The sequence below is a fragment of the Budorcas taxicolor genome, chromosome X (assembly GCF_023091745.1).
Source record: "Budorcas taxicolor isolate Tak-1 chromosome X, Takin1.1, whole genome shotgun sequence".
Classification (NCBI taxonomy): Eukaryota; Metazoa; Chordata; class Mammalia; order Artiodactyla; family Bovidae; genus Budorcas; species Budorcas taxicolor.
In genome coordinates, this window is record NC_068935.1 from 124,445,614 (window position 1) to 124,469,313 (window position 23,700).

The 23,700-nt window shown below is 36.4% G+C and overlaps 1 protein-coding gene across 5 annotated transcripts in view; it reads left to right on the forward strand.

Annotated features, from left to right (window-relative positions):
- Positions 1-23,700, forward strand: part of RPS6KA3 (ribosomal protein S6 kinase A3) — a 101,728-nt gene that overhangs the window by 21,754 nt on the left and 56,274 nt on the right. For 2 of the 5 annotated variants that reach the window (XM_052663923.1, XM_052663924.1), the window contains exons 2-4: positions 1,074-1,167; positions 2,156-2,192; positions 7,971-8,027. In XM_052663923.1, coding sequence (XP_052519883.1) covers positions 7,986-8,027 — 42 coding nt within the window. In that variant the 5' untranslated portion in view covers positions 1,074-1,167; positions 2,156-2,192; positions 7,971-7,985. Of the gene's footprint in view, positions 1-1,073; positions 1,168-2,092; positions 2,193-7,970; positions 8,028-23,700 lie in introns of those variants that run through there. The other 3 variants (XM_052663921.1, XM_052663922.1, XM_052663925.1) reach the window with 2 other exon arrangements.

Sequence of the window (23,700 nt, forward strand, 5' to 3'; positions counted from 1 at the left end):
ACATACCATCATCACTCATAAAAACATCAATAATTCTATAATAGCATCAAATATCCTTTAAGATACTCGGTTTTAAGTAGATACTTTACAGTTCTTAGTGTAAATAGGTGTAAAATAGGAATTATTTCCGTCATCTTATTTTAAGTTTTTTATTCTTGTGGCTTGGTTTCTTTCTGCTGCCTTATGGATTCTTTCGTTTGAGGAGGTTATGAAAAATTGAAGAAAGAATTACAGAGCTGGAAAGACTTGGGGTTGAATCTTGCTTCTGCCATTCACTAATTAACTTTGCTGAACCTTGGTTTCCTCATCTGTAAAATAGGGGTAATTATACCTACCTCATGTGCTTAGGGTTGAATGGGATGCCTACATAAGGTACTATTCACAGTCTTTGCCAGTTATTATATTCTCCACTGATTTGGACTGCAATAAATAATTATAATTCTCAGTTGTTTCATGGTTTTTCAAAGCATTCCAAAGTTTATTAGCTAGTTACTAAAAGCAGTGGTTTTTAAATGTCTTTTTAGGAAAGATAGAATTTAGAATCTTAGTTTTTCCTTTCTTCCACGACTTCTTTTATTTTCAGTCCACTTTATTTTATCAAAACTTGCTAAAGTTTTATATTGTTTATATACTTATATCAGTTATTTATTCTTCATTAGTGACCCTTTCTCCTCTATTGGGGTTAATTATTTTATTCAGTTATTTCTAGATACTAAGTTGGTGTCAATATACTTTACCAATTCTTTCCTACCTCAGTATTCTTGAATTCTTATTTTGATTCTCTTTCAATGGTCTAAGACATACCTTTGAACAGTTCATGAAAAAAGGTACTACCAAGGTGGTGAAATGTTATAAGACTTTGCAGAACTAAGAATAATTTCCTGTAACTTTTGTATGTGAAGAACTGGGACAAGGTATAAAATTCTTAGATCCTAACTTTTCCCTTTTAACTCTGTGTAAGTCATTACTTCATTGTCTTCTGGCATTTTATTGTTGCAGAGGAGAAATCTGAGGTCAATATGATTTTAGTTCCTTTGAAAATAACCTATTTTTTTCTGCTTGTATGCTTGTAGGATTATATCTTTATCCTTGACATTTAAAAACATTTGCCAGGACATGTCTTGGTGTTGATGATCTCTGTTGAACCTTCTCAGTCTCCAGTCTCAGGTATTTTTTTTTTCAGAACTGGAAAGTTTTCTTATACTTTTGATTGATTAAACTGCTGGTTTTTCTTTAGGAGCATCTGTTATTCATAGATTATTTCTACGTCTGTCCTCCATAGTTTTTTAATCTTTTCTTTTTTTTTTTTTCATTTACTCAAGTTTGTCCTCTGTGGCATGGATTCTGTTTTCTGCAGTGTCAATTCTGATACTTGCTATTCACAATGCAGATTTAATTTTGGCTACCATGTTTTCATTTCTTTATTCTTATCTCAACATACTCTTGTTTCATAAGCAGAATTCCCCTTAGGGGTTCACTCCAAAAAAATGAGATGGATTCAGGCCTAAAGACTTATTATCTATTTTCTGAGGCCACAACCACAGGAAACCATCAGAGAGGAAAAAAAGAGCTTCTGAAAGATTCTTCTAAAACTTAATAATGTAAATATAACCAGTGGTCGTTCCTACCTTAGTCTGGAAAATAGAATAGTCTTGAGTACTGGCAGACCTTTAGTTGCTAGAGGAATAGCAAAGCCCATGTAATGGCACCTTAGCTAGAAATAAATGGATTTTTCTAATTACATTGATTGTTTTTTCTCTTTATAAAATAATATATAATAAATGCATATAATTTTGAAAATACAGTACAAAGAAGAAAATCCTATGACCCAGGTAACTACTGATAAGATTTTATATGTTTTCCAGTTACATGCACACATGTTGGGAGGGGGTGTGTGTGCAAAATTGGGATCATACGATTTAGTTTTGTATCCTTTTTAACTTAATATATTGCAGTCATATTTTTGCATCATTAATTTTTCTTTGAGGCCCTGATTTTAACCATTGCATAGTATTACTACATATGAATAGATGTATTATGCTTTATTTAACCAGTCCCCTGTTGGTCATTTAGATTGTTTTCTATTTTTCAGTATAATGAGTATGATGAATATCACTGTACATAGTCTTTATGCACATCTCTGATATTTCCTTAGGATAAATGAGGAGCTGATTCTTAATCCTGTCACATTGGTAAGGATTATATACATTCCTTATTAAGAATATAAAATGCTTGTTTCTTATTGTTTCAATGTGATTGCATAGAAGATTCTTTGGATTCTGAACAATTTGATGCTCTCTTAATTGAAGTTTTAGAGAGGTTTCTCATGCTTCATCGTCAGCACCTTCATGGAAATCCTCTGCCATATGCTTTGGGCAGGAAAACCGCTGCTGATATCAGGGAGTTTGAAAGGCAGATACACTTGTGGAAACTTGAGGATGGTTAAAAAAAAAAAAGCCATGGTTCTTGTTTATATCTACAACCTGAGTCTCCAGATTAGTACACTAAGGCTCTGGCCCCGTTCTTTCCCTCCTCCCTTCCTGTTGTTTTAGGCTGTTCTCTATGAGGAATTCTTTTTTCCCAATGTTCATATGTATGTTTCATTTCTAGGTGGTAGGATGTCACGAGATGATATGTCCTGCTAAGTTCAAGGTAGCATTTATGAGTCACAAATCATTTTTGTAGTCCTAGTGTATTTGTGCAAGATGGTCTTCTGCTAGACTCAGTGTATTTTTTAAAACTTATTTTATATTTAGTGATAGCAAACTACCAAGCAGCCTAGAAATGTGCATGGTAGTAACACACCATTACAGCAAAACAACCTGTTTAATAGGGTTGCTTAAAATTAAAAAATTTTTAATTAGAAAAATATTCTTGATTTTAACATTTTTAAAATTTTCCTTAAAATACTTTGCAATATTCTAGAAGTCCTGAAACCTTGGTTCAGAATTACTGATTTGAATTGCTTATCCTCTTAAGAGCAGGAAAATTATGTGATAATTTTATACCACAACATTAGAAGTTGTGTTGAAAACAATACCTGCTGAAACTGAGGCTAACAGTCTCCTTTGTCTGATTTGTTCTGGTGAGACCCATATTGTATGTTATTCTAATTTTTGACTTTTACACATTCAGACTACCAGAGTAAAGCATGATTAGCATTTCCTAACCTTTTCCAGTATTTCACATAATATTTGCATATGTACAGTCTGCCAAGCTCTGTGATTTTTTGGCTGGAAGGCATTATGGTGGGATGAGAGAGGATAAATACATTTGCCTCGCATTTAAATGATTCTTTTTCACTCGTACTCATTCTTTAGCCACATTGTATAAAAATATATCACACATATGAATGATCTCTTCCACCCTGCTTGGCAGGAAATTGGCTGTAATAAGTGATGAAACAGGTATCTCAATATTCTCCTGTACTTCATTGCATTATGACTTTTGGAAGCTAACTGTAGAAATAGAAATATTACACAGTCACGTGAAGGCAAAGAGGGGACAGGAAGTAGCATTTACTGGGCATCTACTGTCCCTTGTTGAGTCCTTTTAATTACAACAGCCCTGTGAAGTAGATATTATATGCATCTTACAAATGAAAAAACTGAGGCTCAAAATGTTAAGTAACTTAGCTAGTTAACTACAGCAGTAAGTGACAGGACTGGGGTTTAAACCTGCTACTAGCCAGATTCAGAGCACATGTTTTTTCTATTTGTTTCTTAAAATTAGAGAAATAAATTTTCTTGTTTAATTGTTGTTATTTCTTGAACTTTTGAAGCTATAAGTATTACAATGGTGAGTCACATTAGTGGTCCATGTAACCTAATCTCTAGTGAAGTCAAGAGTCCTTTTTCAGAAGGGAAAATTCTTAGCCACAGAGGTAATTATCCTCATTTCTAAATAGTTAGCATTTGAATCCTTATTTTTCTGAAGTGATACAAAAGGTTTATTGAAGTAAAGTTGCTTTTTGGGGTTGATTTTGGTAACGCTACACTGGTATGTAGGATAAAATTAGCTTTTATATTTTCCTGCTTTAAAAATTAAATTGTTCAAAGTTCTAAATCTTTCATAAACTCAGAAAGGAAGTAGATGTTTTTATTCTCCAATTAAAAATAATTATATAAAAAAAGGCTGAAACATTAGTTTGAAAAAAATGTAGAACATAAAATACCTTTAGATTATATTTTACTTAACGTTTTTCTTAGATCGCTTTGTTAGTATATTGTATTAATTAACCCGGTGGGAAATTCAGAAAAGAGAATGCATTGTGCAATTTGTGGATTACATAAAGCTGAAAATAGTGAAGAAGCTGATTGACAGAGTGGGAATCTAATCTATAGAGGCTGTAGCAATGAATCAGAACTGGAAAAAGATGAATAAAAAAATTTAAGGCTCTAAGACTAGGTAACAAGTACAAGATAGAGGATAGAGGGCTTAGTTGCAGTGTAAGTGAAGAAAACAAGAATTTAACCAACAAAACAAGAAAGAAATAGTATGACTCAGCAATGTGTTGTGGACATTCCAAAAATAATGCATTTGTGAACTGCATTAATATAAGTGTATTATGTAGAACAAGGGAGGTGATATGTCCTTTACTCTGCATTGGTTATATCAAGGTTACAGTGTTAATTGCACACAATTCTCTATACCACCAGTTAAGATGAATTGGTTGCATGCTCAGAAAACAAAGTGGTCTCATATTCTAAATGGAGTGTTTGAAGGAACTTGAATTATCTAGAAAAGAACAGACTTGAGGTGTTCTTTGAGTTTATGGTCACAGCTGTAGATTTACTTCCATGACTTTGTAGATAGAGTACAGACAAGTTAGTCATCGTGTATTAGTAATCCTCTTAAAAAGAATTTGCATTTGAGGAAAGTTACTATATGAAGAAGAGCATTATCTAGCAGTCAGTGCTTTTCCTGAAATAGTATAGTAAGCTGCCCAGTGAGGTATAGTACTTTCTTGTCCTGATAGTGTTCATAGGTGAGAAGGGGATAGAAAGAATTTAAGCATATGATATGAGTATGTTTGTGTATTTGGAACAGAAAACTAAGATCAAAATGACTTTATGCAGTATTATTTTATCCTGTTGAACCTACCTTACCTTAATAATAGTAATTCGTGTTGGTACAGCTTCTTACAGTTTATAATGTATTTTCTTATGAGTTATCTCAGTTTTGAGCTTAACAACAACCCTTTGAGTAGACAGGGCAGGTACCTCCATTTTGACCAGATATAAAGTAATGGATCAGGAGACTCTCTGAATTGCCCCAAATCATAAAGCTTTTTAAGTGGCAGATCTAGGACTCTACCCCTGGTCTACCAATTCAGATTTTAGTGCTGTTTCTCCTATACCAAAAAGTAAGTTACAAGCTGTGATTCTTACTTTGCATTGAAAATCACAAGGAACAGATGATTCTCAAATTATATTCCCATGGAAAATAGAACTGTAGCTCAAGTTAAACCAAGGGTTCTAAAAGCCAAATAATGGGGAGCCATTGAGTAGATCTGTGTTAATAGGAGGAGAGCACTATGTACAACTAGTGAGAAAATCTACTTTGGACTCCTAGATTAATGGTGATACCATTCACTGAGACAAAAAATGAATGCAGGAGAAGTAGCAAATTGGTGGGCTGCAGAGGGAGTGATTGAATTTTGACAATAATTAAAATAGCTAACTTTGATTGTTTACTGACAGGTCTTATATAATTGCTCTCTGAAGATAAGACTTTTTAATCTTCACTTTCCACATGAAGAAAGAGCTTAGATAGTTTAAATAACTTGTCGAAGGCTTCATAGTGTAAGAGCAGGACTTTGGATCTAGGTGTCTGACTCCAAAACCAGTGTTCTTAAGAGCTCCTTAAAGGTTTTTCTGGGATTTTTGGATAAAAATGATCAATGTTCAGTTGAATAAATGGTTGTGGCTTATAAGAGAAAGATGTATGCTGGTGTTACTTGAGTCCTTACCATAGGAGTGGACAATACACAGCCTCTGAAAGTGTCTTCGGAAAATAAAGATTTTATACCTGCTTCCTCCTTTTCTGTATTTTGGCACCATTTCTGTGCTTTGTAATCTTGTGTGGGCATTTCCTAACCCTGGAACATACTCTATGAGTGTTTGAAAATGGAAGTTGCCCTTTTTATGGGTCAGTACACCTATGAGATACTGTAGGATGGATCTTTAGGATGAGGGTATGTTTCATTAAGTTTTCATCTCCAATTTGATGCCTAGAACATAGCATGAATGAAATGAAATGGATGGATGAATGGATGGATGAATAAATAGAGATAGGGAGTGTACAGAGAGGAGTTCAAATTCAGAGCAGATGTCTCTTGTGGGATATGGGGTAGTGGATGGCTACCTTTTATTTCCTAGTTGATAATTCTCTAAAGATGGTTAGCTTAGATCCTTGTACTTTGTTGAATTAACAAGTGGCCAGGGACATTACTCCTTTTTCCAGTGAGGAAGTTAGAAAAGACATTACGTATACCTGACTTTTGCTTTTGTTTTTAATTATGCAAATAATACATATTCATTGTAGACACATTAGAAAATCCAAATAAGCAAGACAATTTAAATTGTCTAAAATTCTACCACTCAGAGATAGTCACTGTTAACATTTTGGTGTATATCCTTCCAGAGTTTTTCCCATACAAATATATACATTAAAACATGTATATATTTATTTACAATGGGATCATTACAATCCATACTGTTTTGTAAACTGCTTTTTCACTTATTACATGTGAGTGTCTTTCCATGTCAATAAATTTACATCTTTATCATCATTTGTAGTGACTGCATAGTATTCCATTATATGGATGTACCATAATATATTTAACTAGTTCTCTATTGTTAGGAATTTAGGTTTCCAATTTGGAGTTCTTTTTGGAAAAAGTTATGGTGAGCATTCTTATATGTACATCTTTGCACACGTGTCCATTTTTTTAAAAAGTCGAAATGATGAGACATTTCAAAGTTTTATGTGTCTTTTTTGTTTTTTAAATACAGGCTTAGATTGCCTTCTTGAAAGGTTGTGCTGATTTACACTTGCCTCAGCAGTATATCCAGAGTGTTCTTATCCCCATTCCTGTATTAGCATTGGGTGTTATTTTTTTCTGTAAATCATTACCAATTTGAAAGGCAAAAGTATCTTTCAGTTAAATACGTTTCTTTGATATAGCACTAAGGCTGAAATGTTTTTTCCCTTATTGCTCGTATCTGTTGAAGTTCAGTGTTTTTTCTTACAGGTTTGTAAAATGAAGTTTTTTATGCCTTGAGGATACCAACCCTTTGTCATATGTTGCTTTTATTTTTTTCGTAATCAATTTGTCTTTTATCTTTTTTATGTCTGACAGAGACATTTTAAACTTTTCTGGATTCAGATGTCATTTTTTTTCCTTTATGATTTCTATCCTTCTTACCTCATAAGTAGTACTCACCTGTGTTTTCTTCTAATGCTTGTATAATTTTACTTTTTGACACTTAAATGTTTAATCCATCTGGAATCTCTATTGATATAGAGATTTAACTTAATTTTCCCCCTGATAATTAATCATTTGCCCTGATTGTTTATCAGTGGAGTTGGAATTTAGAATGTGTTTTGCCATAGAAAGTATTGCAAACAATGTTTGGTGAGGTTTAAATAAGACCATTGTAATGCATTTAACTGTTAAAATAAACTCAAGGGCTTGCCAGGGATTACCTGGAAAGGTAACCATCAGTTATTACATCAGTTCCATGAAAAAATATTTTTATAATTTTAAACATCAATTTATACATTAACTTTTGAAGCACAACCTGTTGCAAATTAGCAACTGCATACTTAAATGATGGTTCTTTATTTCATTAGAACCCTTTTGGAGTGAAAATATTCCTATATGATTTTGTTTTGTCTGCCTTCGTTTGACTTGAACTGATGTGAAATCTGTTTTGGTAACTTTCTACTTGCTATGCTTTTCACAGAATGGACAGCAAATTATGGATGAACCTATGGGAGAGGAAGAGATTAATCCACAAACTGTAAGTAAAATATTGTATCATAGGGCTATAGATAAATCAGATACCATAAAATTTAAACATTCTTATTTTTAAACTGGGCAAAGTAATGATTTTACAGTGCTGGAAACTTATTGATGCTTTCACATTAACTTTACCAAAATACATTCTTGAATATGCCAGTGATATTTTTTAAAAACTGTTTGACGAGCCTGATTTTAAGACAGATTATAAAGACAGACTTTATATTGTTGAAAGTTTTTCATTAGTAACTTAAAGCTTGCTTTTAAAAAAAGAACCTAACCATAGATTTATTGGTGAAATAAATAAATGGTCATGCTTTTTAGAGATGTTTAATGTTGAAAATGATTGTTCACCGTTTCCTCATCTTGCTTTTTTAATTCAGTCCTGAATCCCAGCACCTAGACCAATGCCTGGCACATAATAGGCATTCTTTAAATATTAAAGAAACAAATAAATAAATAGTCTCCTCTTACAAGATAACTATTCTAGCAGCTTAGTTATTATCATCCTTTTGTTCTGTATATAAGACAATTATTATTATTGTTTTACATTATTTATTATTATTCCATGTTTTACATCCATATATCCGCCATCCAGTACCCAGTAGATGTTCCATCAGTGCTGTTAATTAAAGGAATGCATGAATTAAGTCTTGGCTAACATGTAGAGCCTAGTGCCTGAGGCTGCCTTCAGATTTGGTCTAGATTTCTGCACCTCCCAGATTATTTGGGTCATTTTACTTCATTGGTCTATAGTATATCTTTATTAGCATGTAAGCAAATATATAAACAATTAAGTATTAATATTGATTATTCTGCCCTCAGCCACCTTGTTTTTCTTGCACAATTCCTTTGGAAGGAAAACCTTCAAATTTTTTATTCTCTGTAGTATAAAATCAAATCATTTTCCATTGTGATATTCTACATACATGGCTCATACTTTCCCTCTGAGTACTCCCGGCATTAGTGACATTTACATCTGAAAGAAGATTGCATTCTAGAGATAGATAGGTTGAAAAAGTGCAGGACTAAGAAACTACCAGCAATGTGGGTTAAGTTGTTGAGATCATTCCCCATTACAGGAATCGGGTATAAGATGAAAGCCTGATATTTCTTTAATGATATTAAATCCAGAAGACTGTCAAATATTTCTTAGCCTTATACTTTTAAATTGTATCTGCCTTTAATGTACAATTACATGTTTTTGTCAGTTACTGTTAAATAGTGAAAGTTGAGATGTTGTAGTAGTTATTTTATATGTAACAAATTATCGTAAACTTAGTAGCTTAAGCCAACATACATTCATTAACTCACAGTTCCTGTGGGCCAAGAATATGGGCATGGCTTAACTGGGTCCTTTTGTTCAGAGTCTCTCATGGACTACAGTCAGGGAGTTTGCTAGGGCTAAAGTCTCATTTGAACCTTGACTGGAGAAGGGTCCGCTTCCAAGCTCACATGTTTGTTGGCCTGGATTCCTGGCCCCTAGAAACTGTGAGATAGTAACTATGTATGGGACTCATTGACTGGTGGACTTTCTTGTAGGCTGATTGGCTCCCTTTTGAACTCCCCCTTCTATGGGCTGGAATGCAGAGTGTGATGATTAGCTAATTTTGGCCACAACAAAACTATAGAATGGATATAGAATAACAAGAAAGAAGAAACTTGGATCCTTAATGACCCAAGGACCTAGCGACACTTATTCACTCTAACCTAGCCTTGTACCTGTGGAATGCTCTGTGAGAGAAAAATAGGCACTTCTCTTGTTTGAGCCTTTGCATTTGGGGGTCTTTTTGTTAGAGCAGCTGCGTCTGTACTCTGACTACATCTAGTCATTCATTACTGAAGTATTTAATGAAGGTCTGTTTGGTCCCAGGAACTCTGCTAACTTGTTAGAGACACAAAAAACACATAAGGGAAACTTGTAGTTTAAAATGGCAAAATAAAGCTGTTTTTGTCCTCTTCTCTGAGATATTATCACCCTAAACAACAAGGAGAATAAAAAACAGAAAAGTGGTCTTTGAAATTAGAAGACTTCAGTTATTTGAACCACAATATATAAATGTGAAAAGCAGATAAAAGAATCATAAAAAGATGGAATTGTAGCACCTACATGCTGGTAAGGGGTATATCAGCAGGAAGGAGACCTTGTTCAGGGCCCCAGAGCCCCAGAAGAGCTCAAGAATGAGGTCATCTAGTGCTATGGAAAGTGGAGGTATGGCCCAGGCTGAAAATAGTGATTGGTTGAATGTCGACATAAAAAGCCTTCACTCTGTCCCCTCTCCTACCCTTGGAAGAGACAGAAAGTATTTCATGGAGAAAAATTAACCAGAGAGGCTCCAGACATGGGGAAGCCCAGGCATAGTAGTAAGTGGGGTGAGACACTGGGCTGGAAACAGGGAGATCAAGTGAAAGGCTACTCCTCAATGGTACTGTGATCCCCTACCCCTACCCATTTCACCAGCCAGGACCATATCCTCCATACAGGAGAGTGGAGTCATCTTTCCTGAAGAAACAATGATCCCTGATAAAAGACCTTCAGGTAACTGCCATTTGGGAGATCTTCATTGTAAAGGCTGGCTGCTTGGCCAGATAACCTACAAGAAAGCCTACCAGTTGACAAGCTCCAGAATATTTGGTCCACTTCTTAGTGCCTCACTCTTAAATATGAGTTAAAAGCTAAATATCACCAGATACTTGAGAAGGACTTCCAACATGAAAGAATAAGATCTTAAGGGAAAGAGACAATGCAGGAAAAAGAAAAATTAATATCCTTTGAATGCTAAGAGGTGAAATTGATTTTCTAAATCAGAAGTAGAATGCTATTTTTTTAGTTAGAAAAAGAAACTCTTAGAAATTAAAAATGTGATGATAATATTTTATATTTCAGTAGAATATTTAGAAGCTAAAATTGAGGAAACTTCAAAAAATAGAACAAGACAAAGAGAAAATAGGAGAGAAAATGAAAGAGAAGCAGTCTAACATTTAACTAATAGGAATTCCAAAAAGAGACAGTGGGGAAATGGAGGGGAAGAAATTAGGAAAGAAGTAGCATGAGATACATATTTTCCCCTATATCTTAATATCTTTGAAATCAGAATGTTTGTTATGATTGAAGGTGTGACACATTTTAATTGGTATCACTTTGTCTTTCTTAATGTTATAGTGATAATCATGCTCTTAGATTAGGTAGAATACTAAAATACCAGAAAAAGTTTTTTTCCCTCAACATGAGGACCATGAGTCTCTGGATTAAAACGGCTTACTGAAAGCCTGTTAATAGTAATAATAAATAAAGCAAGCCAGAAAGACCACCCTACTCTAAAGAAGTGTCCTTATAAAATATCGAAACACCAGGGATAAAGAGAAGATCCAGGGATAAAGAGAAGTTTTGCTGTGGGCTAAATGTGTCTCCTCAAAATTCATATGTTGAAGCCAATGTGATGATATTTAGAGGTGGGGCCTTTGGGAGGTGGTTAGGTCATAAGGGCAGAGCCCTCATGAATGGTATTAGGACCCTTATAAAATACACTCTAGAGAACTCCCTCACCCCCTCTGCTGTGTAACGAGAAGACACAGCAAGAAGATGGCTATCTGTGAATCAGGAAACAGGTCCTTAGCAGACACCATATCTGCTGGCAACTTGGGCTTGGACTTCCTGGTGTATAGTACTGTCAGAAATAAATTTCTGTTGTTTATTATAAGCCACCCACTGTATGGTATTCTGTTAGAGTGGCCCAAACAGACTAAGATAAGCTTTTAGAGATTTTTTTTTATACCATATATAAAGGAGTGGGTATAAGAACAGTATCAGACATTTCAGCATTGAAAGTTGAAAATCAAGGAGCAATGCCTTTGAAATGCTTAGTGAAAGTGATTTTCAAGGAAGATATTTTCAGACATGTACCTATTCTTTGGAAGTTCCTAGAAAATGGGCCCTGCCAACAGTAGAAGACTGTTAACTAAAGGAAAGAGATTTATGTCTGAGAGTGTTTTGCCTATGTTCTCCTCTAGGAGTTTTATAGTTTCTGGTCTTACATTTAGATCTTTAATCCATTTTGAATTTATTTTTGTGTGTGGTGTTAGAAAGTGATCTAGTTTCATTCTTTTACAAGTGGTTGACCAGTTTTCCCAGCACCACTTGAGAATGGCATTCTATCATGTATACTATCATGTAAGAATTGAATCGCTAGTCTATGTCTGACGCAGGATACAGCATGCTTGGGGCTGGTGCATGGGGATGACCCACAGAGATGTTATGGGGAGGGAGGTGGGAGGGGGGTTCATGTTTGGGAACACATGTAAGAATTAAAGATTTTAAAATTAAAAAAAAAAAAATAAAAAAATAAAGGAAAGAGATTCAGGCAACAAAAGACCCAACATTTGCAAAAGCACAATGAAAAAAGTTCCTTCCCATTATGATGAATAAAGGATACCTCAGAAGATTAATTCATTCAGTCCACTTAGACAGTCCCCAGTCCAAATTGAAGCAGACAGATGATTCCAGCAGGGCTGTCTTCAGGGGAGAAGATATTAGAAGTTATGAATTATCCAGTAGGTTTGAGTATTGAAAATTCACCTGAGACACAAAGAGAAGAATTTGAGATAGGTACAAAGAAAAGAAAGCAAGTTCTAAAGCAAAACAACTATAAACTTAAAAAAAAGTGTACGAGAAATGTAACTATAGTATGTTCCTTCAAGTAGTGAACAGAGTTTACATTGTCATAATATTTATCAAGACTGAATATTGATTTAACCAAAGCTTGTGTTATGAGTTATCATCTATTATAGGATGTCTAAAGGTAATGACTGAACTGGTGAGTTAGAAGAAAATAGTATAAGGTTATTAGCTATCATATAAATACCAGAGGGAACAATGAATAGAGCTGAAAGGGTAGTGGAAACACTAGGTACTGCTACTTTTTGGTTATATAAGCCTTGCATCATTATTTGACCCTTTAACCTTCACTCAGACCTTCTTGACATGGAACTGCCTCTATGATTTCTCTTAAATATGTCCCCTGATTTCTGTTTGTTGGGAGAGTTGTTTCATTCTGGCTGAATTTTTTCTTTTTAACTTCACACCTCATCTCTTCCGCTCTTCCTTCTGTTCTTTGCACTACAGTCTGCCTCCTTCCCATATCTTAATCCACCTTTTTTCCATCTCCTAGAATTTATTGCTGTTTTCCTTTCTTCTGGCTTTCTGAAGGCTCAACCCTTTCTTGTCTATATGTACTTGAAGTACAATTATTTCTTTCATGTGTCTAATAAAATGCTAGAAAATTTATCTAATTAAATTGATCTGTACCAGAATAAACAGGTAGGTATTACCTTCCCCCATCTCTTTGCCCCAGGAATGTTTGCATGTTCAGTTCAGTCACTCAGTCGTGTCTGATTCTTTGTGACCTCCATGGACAGCAGCACGCCGGGCTTCCCTATCCATCACCAACTCCCGGAGCTTGCTCAAACTCACATCCATCGAGTCAGTGATGCCATCCAACCATCTCATCGTCTGTCATCCCCTTCCCCTCCTGCCTTCAGTCTTTCCCAGCATCAGGGTCTTTTCCAGTGAGTCAGTTCTTCACATCAGGTGACCAAAGTATTGAAGTTTCAGCTTTAGCATCAGTCCTTCCAATGAATATTCAGGACTGATTTTCTTTAGGATGGACTGGTTGGATATCCTGCTGTCCAAGGGACTCTCAAGAGTCTTCTCCAACACCACAGTTCAAAAACATCAATTCTCCGGTGCTCAGTTTTCTTTATAGTCCAACTCTCACATCCATCCATGACTACTGGAAAAACCATAGCTTTGACAAGATGGACCTTTGTCAGCAAAGTACTGTGTCTACTTTTTAATAAGCCATCTAGGTTGGTCATAGCTTTTCTTCCAAGGAGCAAGCGCCTTTTAATTTCATGGCTGCAGTCACCATCTGCAGTGATTTTGGAGCCCCCCAAAATAAAGTCTCTCACTGCTTCCATTGTTTCCCCATCTATTTGCCATGAAGTGAGGGGACCGGATGCTATGATCTTAGTTTTCTGAATGTTGAGCTTTAAGCCAACTTTTTCACTCTCCTCTTTCACTTTCATCAAGAAGCTCTTTAGTTCTTCGTTTTCTGCCATAAGGGTGGTGTCATCTGCATATCTGAGGTTATTGACATTTCTCCCGGCAATCTTGATTCCAGCCTGTGCTTCATCCAGCCCACCATTTCTCATTATATACTCTGCATATAAGTTAAATAAGCAGGGTGACAATATACAGCCTTGATGTACTCCTTTCTCAATTCAGAATCAGTCTGTTGTTCCATGTCCAGTTCTAACTGTTGCTTCTTGACCTGCATACAGATGTCTCAGGAGGCAGGTAAGATGGTCTGGTATTTCCATTTCTTTAAGAATTTTCCGCAGTTTGTTGTGATCCACACAGTCAAAGGCTTTGACATAGTCAATAAAGCAGAAGTAGATGTTTTTCTGGAACTCTGTTGCTTTTTCAATGATCCAGCAGATGTTGGCAATTTGATCTCTGGTACCTCTGCCTTTTTCGCATGTTTCAGTTCAGTTCAGTCGCTCAGTCATGTCCGACTTTTTGCAACCCCATGAATTGCAGCACGCCAGGCCTCCCTGTCCATCACCAACTCCCAGAGTTTACTCAAACTCGTCCATCGAGTCCGTGATGCCATCCAGCCATCTCATCCTCTGTCGTCCCCTTCTCCTCCTGCCCTCAATCCCTCCTAGCATCAGAGTCTTTTCCAATGAGTCAACTCTTTGCATGAGGTGACCAAAGTATTGGAGTTTCAGCTTTAGCATCAGTCCTTCCAAAGAACACCCAGACTGATCTCCTTTAGAATGGATTAGTTGGATCTCCTTGCAGTCCAAGGAACTCTCAAGAGTCTTCTCCAACACCACAGTTCAAAAGCATCAATTCTTCGGCGCTCAGCTTTCTTCACAGTCCAACTCTCACATCCATACATGACCACTGGAAAAACCATAGCCTTGACTAGACGGACCTTTGTTGGCAAAGTAGTGTCTCTGCTTTTGAATATGCTATCTAGGTTGGTCATAACTTTCCTTCCAAGAAGTAAGTGTCTTTTAATTTCATGGCTGCAATCACCATCTGCAGTGATTTTGGAGCCCCCCAAAATAAAGTCTGACACTGTTTCCACTGTTTCCCCATCTATTTCCCATGAAGTTTAATGAAGTTTTGCATGTTTAATAGCCATCTTTGCATGTTAATTCATATTTATGTATAATTAGTTGAATTTATCACCAGTTAACTTGCTCTAGCCAGTGTATTTTATTCTTCTCCCTTACCTGTTAGAGAGACTTTATTTTTATCCTTTATTCTGCTAAGGCTGGGAGAGAGAGATTGCCTTCATAGTAGAAGATAAGTTACTATATAGCTCCTCAAGCGAGGATACCTTCCTGGACTCCAGGATTGTCTATCTTTTCTCATCTGGTCAGAGGACTCCATGCTCTGATGATCAGTGCTGAGGAAATAGGGAGTCTGAGCTGTTAAAGTCTCCATAATCATCCAGGAATCTTCAAAGCAGTTTCTTGTTTAGTGGGGAAATAATTCTCTTAATGGTTCTTACAGTGACAGGCAAAGGTTCTTCTGAGCCTTGAGAATTAAAGGAGATAAATAAATACCTAGCACAAAGGAAGAGCCCAATAAGTGTTAATTTTCCTGTCCTCTTCCTCCCAGAGACTGACTCTGATCCTGCTCTCTCAGACTACTCACCAGGGAGAAAGTATGCCTCTTAGAAACAAGGGTGGTATCCAGTAATTTTGTGGCTGACAGTAGACCTGGCTTCAGACAAAATTGAGAAATGACTTTCTCTTAATTTGGCCCTTTGGCCCTTCTGTTCCTTTTATTGTATATTTCTAATAGCCATGCATATGTGAATTGCTCATAACATTAACTTTGTATTATATTACTACAGTCCTAAATACTATATACCAACTCAGTCTTTGTAGCTCTTATATCAGAGTCACATGCATGATTGTTAAGAATTGGAAAAAGTTTGTTAAGAGTAGTAGTGGTAAAAATGGGTTTAAAAGATACAATGGAGATGGGTCGTAGATGACCTTAGATGCCAAGTTAAAGAGCAGCACCCTGTGAAGGACACAGGCAGAGGTACATAGGCAGTGTCCCATTCTTCTCAAATCTCCTGATGGGACTTTGTAATAGTTTTTTCAATGTCTACACATGCCTAAGGCAGCAGTGATGTGTTTGATGGCCTTCACAGCATCCAGGGAATTTCACCAGTTCCCAGTTGTCTGTTGATTTCCTCCATGTCCTTGAAGGTTCCCTCAAACTCTCTTAAAACTTGGATTTGAGCATCTAGAAATGACACTCATAGTCATAAGTCCAGCACACACTTGTGTAGCTTTCGAAGTTATGGGTTAAATACAAACTACAGAAAGAGAAGCCCTAGAAGAGTAGACAATAGTCAGTGAAGAACCCACTCAACACAGGAAAGTACAATAGAGTGCTCTTTGGCAGTGAGCATTTGTGGAGTGATACACTGATGACACTTACTGACTGATTGTGTAGAGTATTGTCTGCGGTTCTAACTCTCATAGGCTGAGAGTATATTTTAGCACTTAGAGCGTGGGGAAAATATGCTCTAGTAGATTTAAGTATATGCCACTTAGAAAAATATTTCTGAGATTAAATAGTATTATAATTAGCACTGCATGGTGGCATTAAATGGCATTAATTTCCAAGCATGTAAGATTTCCTATACTACATTTTTCACCCTCTTTCAGGGCTATTTTTAATTTCTAGTGTCCCTTCTCCCCTCCCCTAAGTGAAGTCACTCAGTCGTGTCTGACTCTTTGCGACACCATGGACTGTAGCCTACCAGACTCCTCCATGCATGGAATTTTCCAGGCAAGTGTACTGGAGTGGGTTGCCATTTCCTTCTCCAGGGGATCTTCCCGACCCAGGGATCAAACCCAGGTCTCCCGCATTGCAGGCAGACGCTTTACCATCTGAGCCACCAGGGAAGTAACTCTCCTCCCCTAAGAGCTTTTAAAAATCATACTTGCACACACTCCCTTTCAAAAAAAAAATCATAACTTGCCTAACTCATATAATCCCCCTGATCCAAATTTGCTTCTCCTCTGCTCTAGTCTGCTTATCACAATACTCATTTTTTCAGAGTTTGAGTGTCCCAAACCATAATTGGAAAGAAAGAATATTCATTTGATTAAGTTCTTTTGAAATGTGAGTGGTTTATTTGTTCAACCTGAAATACTGGTGTATTGAAAGTTGTAACCTGTGTACTTGAGTGGATCTCTTAATTTACCCATCTTAGACAAAAATGACTAAGTGAAAAGAACTCCAGGCTAAGCAGGAAAAAGTGAATAAGGAGACTAGCAATACCGCCTAGGGTGTATTGCTGCCTACTGCAAGATGCCAGTCTGTGACTCTGATGCTGCCCCGTTGCTCTTACATCATGCTCAGGGGACATGTTGTGAGTGAAATATAGTGCCCTTTCCATTGAGACAGGGCCTTAGAAGCAACCCCTCTCCATGTTCTAGGAAGCCACTATCATTTGGTTCAGGTTGATGGTCATGAAACTTATTTCCCATCTCTGATTTAAAACCTTACAACCTTAGCATTTTATAACATTTTTTTATTGATGGATGTGTGCTACAGAATTCTTCCCCTATACTTAAATGGAAGTCCTTAAATATTAAACTAATTAGTATCTGAAAATTTGATTCATACAAAAAAAAAAGAACCCTGTATCTGAAGGAATTGGTTAAGAACATGTGAAGTTTTTATTACAGCAGTTGATTTCTCTGCAGCAGAGTTCAGCTGTCATAGAGTCATGAAGATGGTTGATAATTGACCAGAGTTCAGGTTTTGCCAGATGAATATAATGTGTGGTATAGAAAAAGTGTTCAGAAACTCTGCTGTGGACCCTCTACTGAACTGTATTCCTTCAGGGTCTTATCAAAAGGTTTAGCACCTCCTGGTGTCTGGCTTATGTCAGCCACTGGCCATACATATACACACTCTTTCCCCAGATATAATAGCCTGGCTGTGCTCCTACCAGCAACATCGCAGCCATTCCCACTTCTGAACTTGGGCTTAACTTCGATTCCTTAACTTCTCTCTAACCTTTTGTTTCTTCATCTGTAGTGTGGATAACAGTGCTTATCTCATTGTGGTGAGAAGTAATTGAAATAATTTCATGTAAAACATGGTTCTTAGCATATAGTAGTATCTTAAATGATATTAGAATTATACTTGAAAAAAAATTATTAAATAAGAATTCAAATAAAGGAATTGAGAATTCAGTGAACGAAACTGGAAAAAGAACTACACGGTAAACCTGTAAAAAGCCAGAGAAAAATTTGAATTCCAAAATTGATGAATTAGAAAACAGGAAAAATAAGAAACAAAAGGAAATGCACATATAAGGAAAGCAAAATGGGATATAACCACAGATAGGAAGGAGATTAAAACATTATAACAACTGAAATATTGACAGATGAAATATTATAATGTCTGGGATTTACTTCAAAATAATTAGTTATGAGAGTGGGGGGAAGTGAGTATTACAAGCAAAATTGGCCATGAGTTGATAATTGTTATGGTTGAGTGCTGGATTCATGAGGGTTTGTTATACTATTCTATTATGTAAGCTTGAAGTTTTCCTTAAATTTGATTTAAAAACATAACAGTGTACTAAGTATGGGCTTCCCTGATGACTTGATAAAGAATCTGCCTTCAGTGCAGGAGACCTGGGTTCCATCCCTGGGTCAGGAAGATCCCCTGGAGAAGAGAATGGCAATCCACTCCAGTATTCTTGCCAGGGAAATCCCATGGACAGAGGAGCCTGGTGAGCTACCGTGCAGGGGGTCACAAAGAGTTGGATACGAATGAGTGACTGACACTTTTTTCACTTTCATATGAAGTATATCTCTATGCTAATATGAAAGTCTTGCTGAAATATGCGGTTTTTAAGAAAACCTGAATGATTTCATCTAGGAAAGAATGGAAAACTGTGACTGTACCAATAGGAAGGGAGAACTTTAAGTTATTAAAGAATATGTAGTGCCGCTGCTGCTGCTAAGTCGCTTCAGTCTTGTCTGACTCTATGTGACCCCATAGATGGCAGCCCACCAGGCTCCCCCATCCCTGGGATTCTCCAGGAAAGAACACTGGAGTGGGTTGCCACTTTCTTCTCCAGTGCATGAAAGTGAAAAGTGAAAGTGAAGTCGCTCAGTCATGTCTGACTCCTAACAACCTCATGGACTGCAGCCTACCAGGCTCCTCCCGCCATGGGATTTTCCAGGCAAGAGTACTGGAGTGGAGTGCCGTTGCCTTCTCCTAATATGTACTGCCATTGTCCTAAAACATATGAAAAATTTGTATCACCTTCTAGCCTGTTTTATAAAGTTAGCATAGCCCTGAAAATGAAAGAACACAGAAAAGGAAATTGTGCCAATTTAATTTATGAATACAGATGCAAAAGTCCTTCTAAAATTTACAAATCAAATACAGATTTATAGTAAAGCAATGGAATTTTCCCAGAAATGCATGCATATTAGGATATCTGTTGATCTTAGTTATCAAATCAGTGAGTCAAAGGAGAAAAACTAAGTTTATTGTATTAATAGATAATAAAAAGACATTTTACAAAATTGAATATTCATTCTTCTTTTAGTAAAGAGGAAATCATCTCATATTAACATGATTAAAATATGTCTAAACCCAAATATTGATAACCGTATTTGAATGATTTTCTGAGTATATTCCCAGGTTAGGATCAAGGTAGCATTTATTAGTGTTTGCTTTATGCTCCATAGACTATGAGAAATTTGAGTTTTAGTCTGGAATTCGAAGCCATTGAAGCATGTGAGATAGGGGTACAACCCAGCCTGATTTCTGTTTTTAAATTATTCTGGCTGCTGTGAAGAAAAGGATTGTATAGGAGAAATTTGTAAAAAGGAAAATCAGTTAGATGGTGCTAGATGATAATGGCTTGTACTGACAGTGTCAGAGGAAATAGAAATAGACTGATTTGAGGTATATTTCAGAGATAAAATATGTAGAATTTATTGATGGATTAAATATGAAGGGAAGGAAATTAGATTAGAAAGGAAAAAGCCAAAAAGGGCTTACAGATTTTGGGAATCAGTATTGATGCTGCTGCCTAAAATGAGGCAGTTTAGCTTCCCATTACACTGGAAATCAAATCCAAACTTCTTGATAGTCTGTAAAACCCTGCTTGATATGGCCCAAACATACCTCCCCATTTCCTTCTCTTTCCTTGCTAGCCACCAAGATCTTTCCTTTGTGTTTTGAGTTCATTAAGCTGATTTGCTAATCTCAGGGCTTTTGCATTTGCTGCTCATTCTGTTGGAAGACTCAAGACCATGAGTCAGCAAACTGTCTATAAAGTGCTGGGTAGTGAGTATTTTAGGCTTTGTGAGCCATGTAGGCTTTGTGACAACCACTCACGTCAGTGGTAGCCATTATGTAGGGCAAAACCAGCAGGAGCTGTTAGGTAAATAGTGATGGGCATGACCAGATTTAGCCCTTGACTGGCCCTGCTTGGCTGTAGTCTACCCTTGCCTGAGTGAGGTCTTGATATGGTTCTCTCATTATTATTTAGGTTCTTCCTGGAGGACAACTTGCCAAATAAGTTAGGATCAAGAAAATTTAAAATCCTTTATACTCCTTTAGAAGGTGCCATCCCTGGTGGCTCAATCGATAAAGAATCTGCCCACAGCACGGGATCCCCAGGTTCTGTCCCTGGGTCGGGAAGATCCCCTGGAGGAGGAAATGGCAACCCACTCTAGTATTCTTGCCTGGAGAATCCCATGGACAGAGGAGCCTGGTGGGCTCCAGTCCATAGGGTTGCAAAGAGTCAGACATGACTGAAGCGGCTTCGCGTGCACTACCTCTAGAAATATAGTGCCATTTCTAGAAATTATTTCTGATAAACTGTGAATGTACACAAAACATGGAGACATTCCAGTGATAGAGATCAAATACTCATCACCCCAGGGAATTTATATACTAGAATCCTCCGCAGTCATTAATGACACATTGAGGCTGATTTAATAATAGAAAACAAGAGTCAGCAAACTATACCTGAGACCTGCCCCCTATTTTTGTTAATGAAGTTTTATTGGAACACAACCTCACCCATTCTTCCTGCTGCAGTGGCGGTGTTGACATCAGTATGACTTGGAAAGCCATATTTTCTGACCCTCTACAGAAAAAAAAAAAAAAAAAGATAATATTCTGTAGTATGGTTCCAAGTGTGTACATGTATATATTCAGAAAAAAACTAGAGAGCATTGAAATAGTGAATTTTTTCCCTCTTTTGTTTTTCTCCTTTTTGTGTATCTTTATTATTTTTCTATTCTGGACATGCATAATTTTTATAATGAAAGTTACTTAAATAGTAAGGTGAATGATAAAACCAATAAGACACAAAAATGAAAAAACTAGCTGAAAATTTTAAAAGATAAATTTAAAGATAGTTAAAAGTTAGAGGCGGGAGAATATTAACAGTAGTATCTAGTTTCATGGGTACAACCACACAAGTAGTGTCCATTTCAGGCTTCAGTATATGATACTTAATTGGGCAGCCGTTATTTGAGTTTGTCCTATGTGGTGTTTTCTGTAAGGATACAAGCAAGTATGGTGCCTGTTCCAAAGATTAATCTGGTAGGGACAATGGGATATGCTTAAACACTAATAAATGCCATAAACAATGTCCTGAAGGACTTAAAGAGCTTTTGTTCTGATTAGGAGATAACTAACACCCAAGTAAAGCAACTGTTTAGTGATATATATTGAGCTACTCTTCTGACTTTGTTTATGGTGCCTTTTGATGTAAAGGAGTTTTTAAATTTTATAACCAAATCTATATCAATGTTTTCCTTTAAGCTTGCATTTTCTAAACAGGTAGCCAAATACCATCACATCTCCCTCAGAGGTAAAGCATCTCATTCTTTTCTGTCGCTATGCTTATCTTTTATACAGCAGTACCATGCTGTTTTAATTACGGTATCATTTCAACTGAGGAAGACTTAGTTCAGATTTTGGTGTCTGAAATATTGCTTTATATTTTAGGGGTAATATTAAAAAGCATATCTCACAGTAAAATGTGAATTGTTAACCTGAGCATCACTAGTCATTAAAGCCAATTTAGACCAACCATTTAAATTCAAAAAAGGTTATTTGGTTGCTCTTGTTCTTAAATATTACAAGAGTAAAGTTGGTGACTGCTCTGTACGGGGACACTCCTGTTTCATTTGTGCACCTTAGTTGGTTGTAGAATAACCTTAGTTGGTTGTAGAATAACCGTGATGTTTGCCTCTTCTTGACAGTCTTAAGAAGCACCTCATGTTGAGAGACTGGTTCAATGTTGGGTGATTGTCCTGGCCTTGCTGCCCTTTTGCAGTATTGTAAGCAGCCTTAGGTAATTGATTTGGGGAGATGGGAGGGTTTATGTTCTGATGGAAAACTTTTTCAGTGCTTTCCTTGCTGAAAAACTAAGATACGCATTTTTAATCAAGAGACATGAAGTTTCCCAGGCAGAGTTGAAAATTTTATCTTGGCTATTTGTTTGAGTCCCAGGTGATTCTAATATGTTTGGTTACATAGAATAATTTTTCAAATCGAGTAACTTTTAAAAAAAATTCTTCAACTGTACATGGCCATAAAAATTTGATCTAGCAGAAGGAGCCGTGGCCTTTCACATGGTGTCTGTAACACCTAATAGGCCCCCTAATATTTGCTCAATACAGGACAGCAGCACTGAGCTCTCGTGGTAGGTAGCTCTGTCATCAGATATGTGCCTGCCTTCACCGTAGTTCCTTCATGCTTGGAGCAAACCTGCTGATTTCTAGATGTTCTTCAGTTCTTGAAAATTCGATGATTTTTATGATATTGGTACAGGTCATGTAGATTAACATTTGAGGTTTTTATTGGTTCCACATAGATTGTGTACGTTAAATATTTTCCCACAGATCTTGATGCTTCTGTCGTTCAGTTTTGTTTAAATGACACTGTCTTAGTGATCATGTCTGAATATTGGCATACTTTAAAAAATATTTCTCAAAGCAAAAATACCTTAGAAGGACTTCTGGAAGCTATTAGAGGATGAAATGGAGTAGGGGATTGTATGGTAGTTTCACCCTGCCTTCTTTTCCAGATTTGCTTCAGTAAATGTTCCTTTTGCTCACTAATAACCCAGGGAGTGGACTTTTTTTTTTTTTAATTTAGATTTTATCAGCTAGGAATGTGAATTTTAACTGTGGGCCTTGAAGTCTTTAACCTGGTTGATAATTGATGTTTAGAAACCAATAAGAATTTAAATGTAATTTACTTTCATTTAAGATAGGAAGAATCTGTCCTTACATCACAATCAAAAAGTTCCTTACATGTGGTCATTTTCTTCCCATAGTTCAGAAACTCTTCCTCATTGACGGGGAACACCCATTACATGTCTACATGTAACCTTAAAGTAGTCTTGAAACTGTCTTTTGGAGTGCGTGTATAAACAATACACAGGGTAAAATTTCACATGTGAATCAATGACTTATTATTTTAGCAGTGCTGACTAGTTTCCGTTGCTTTTAAAGTGTCATATAGTTAAGAAATACCAACCTATCTCAGGATTCTGAAATAAAAGAACGTTCATTTT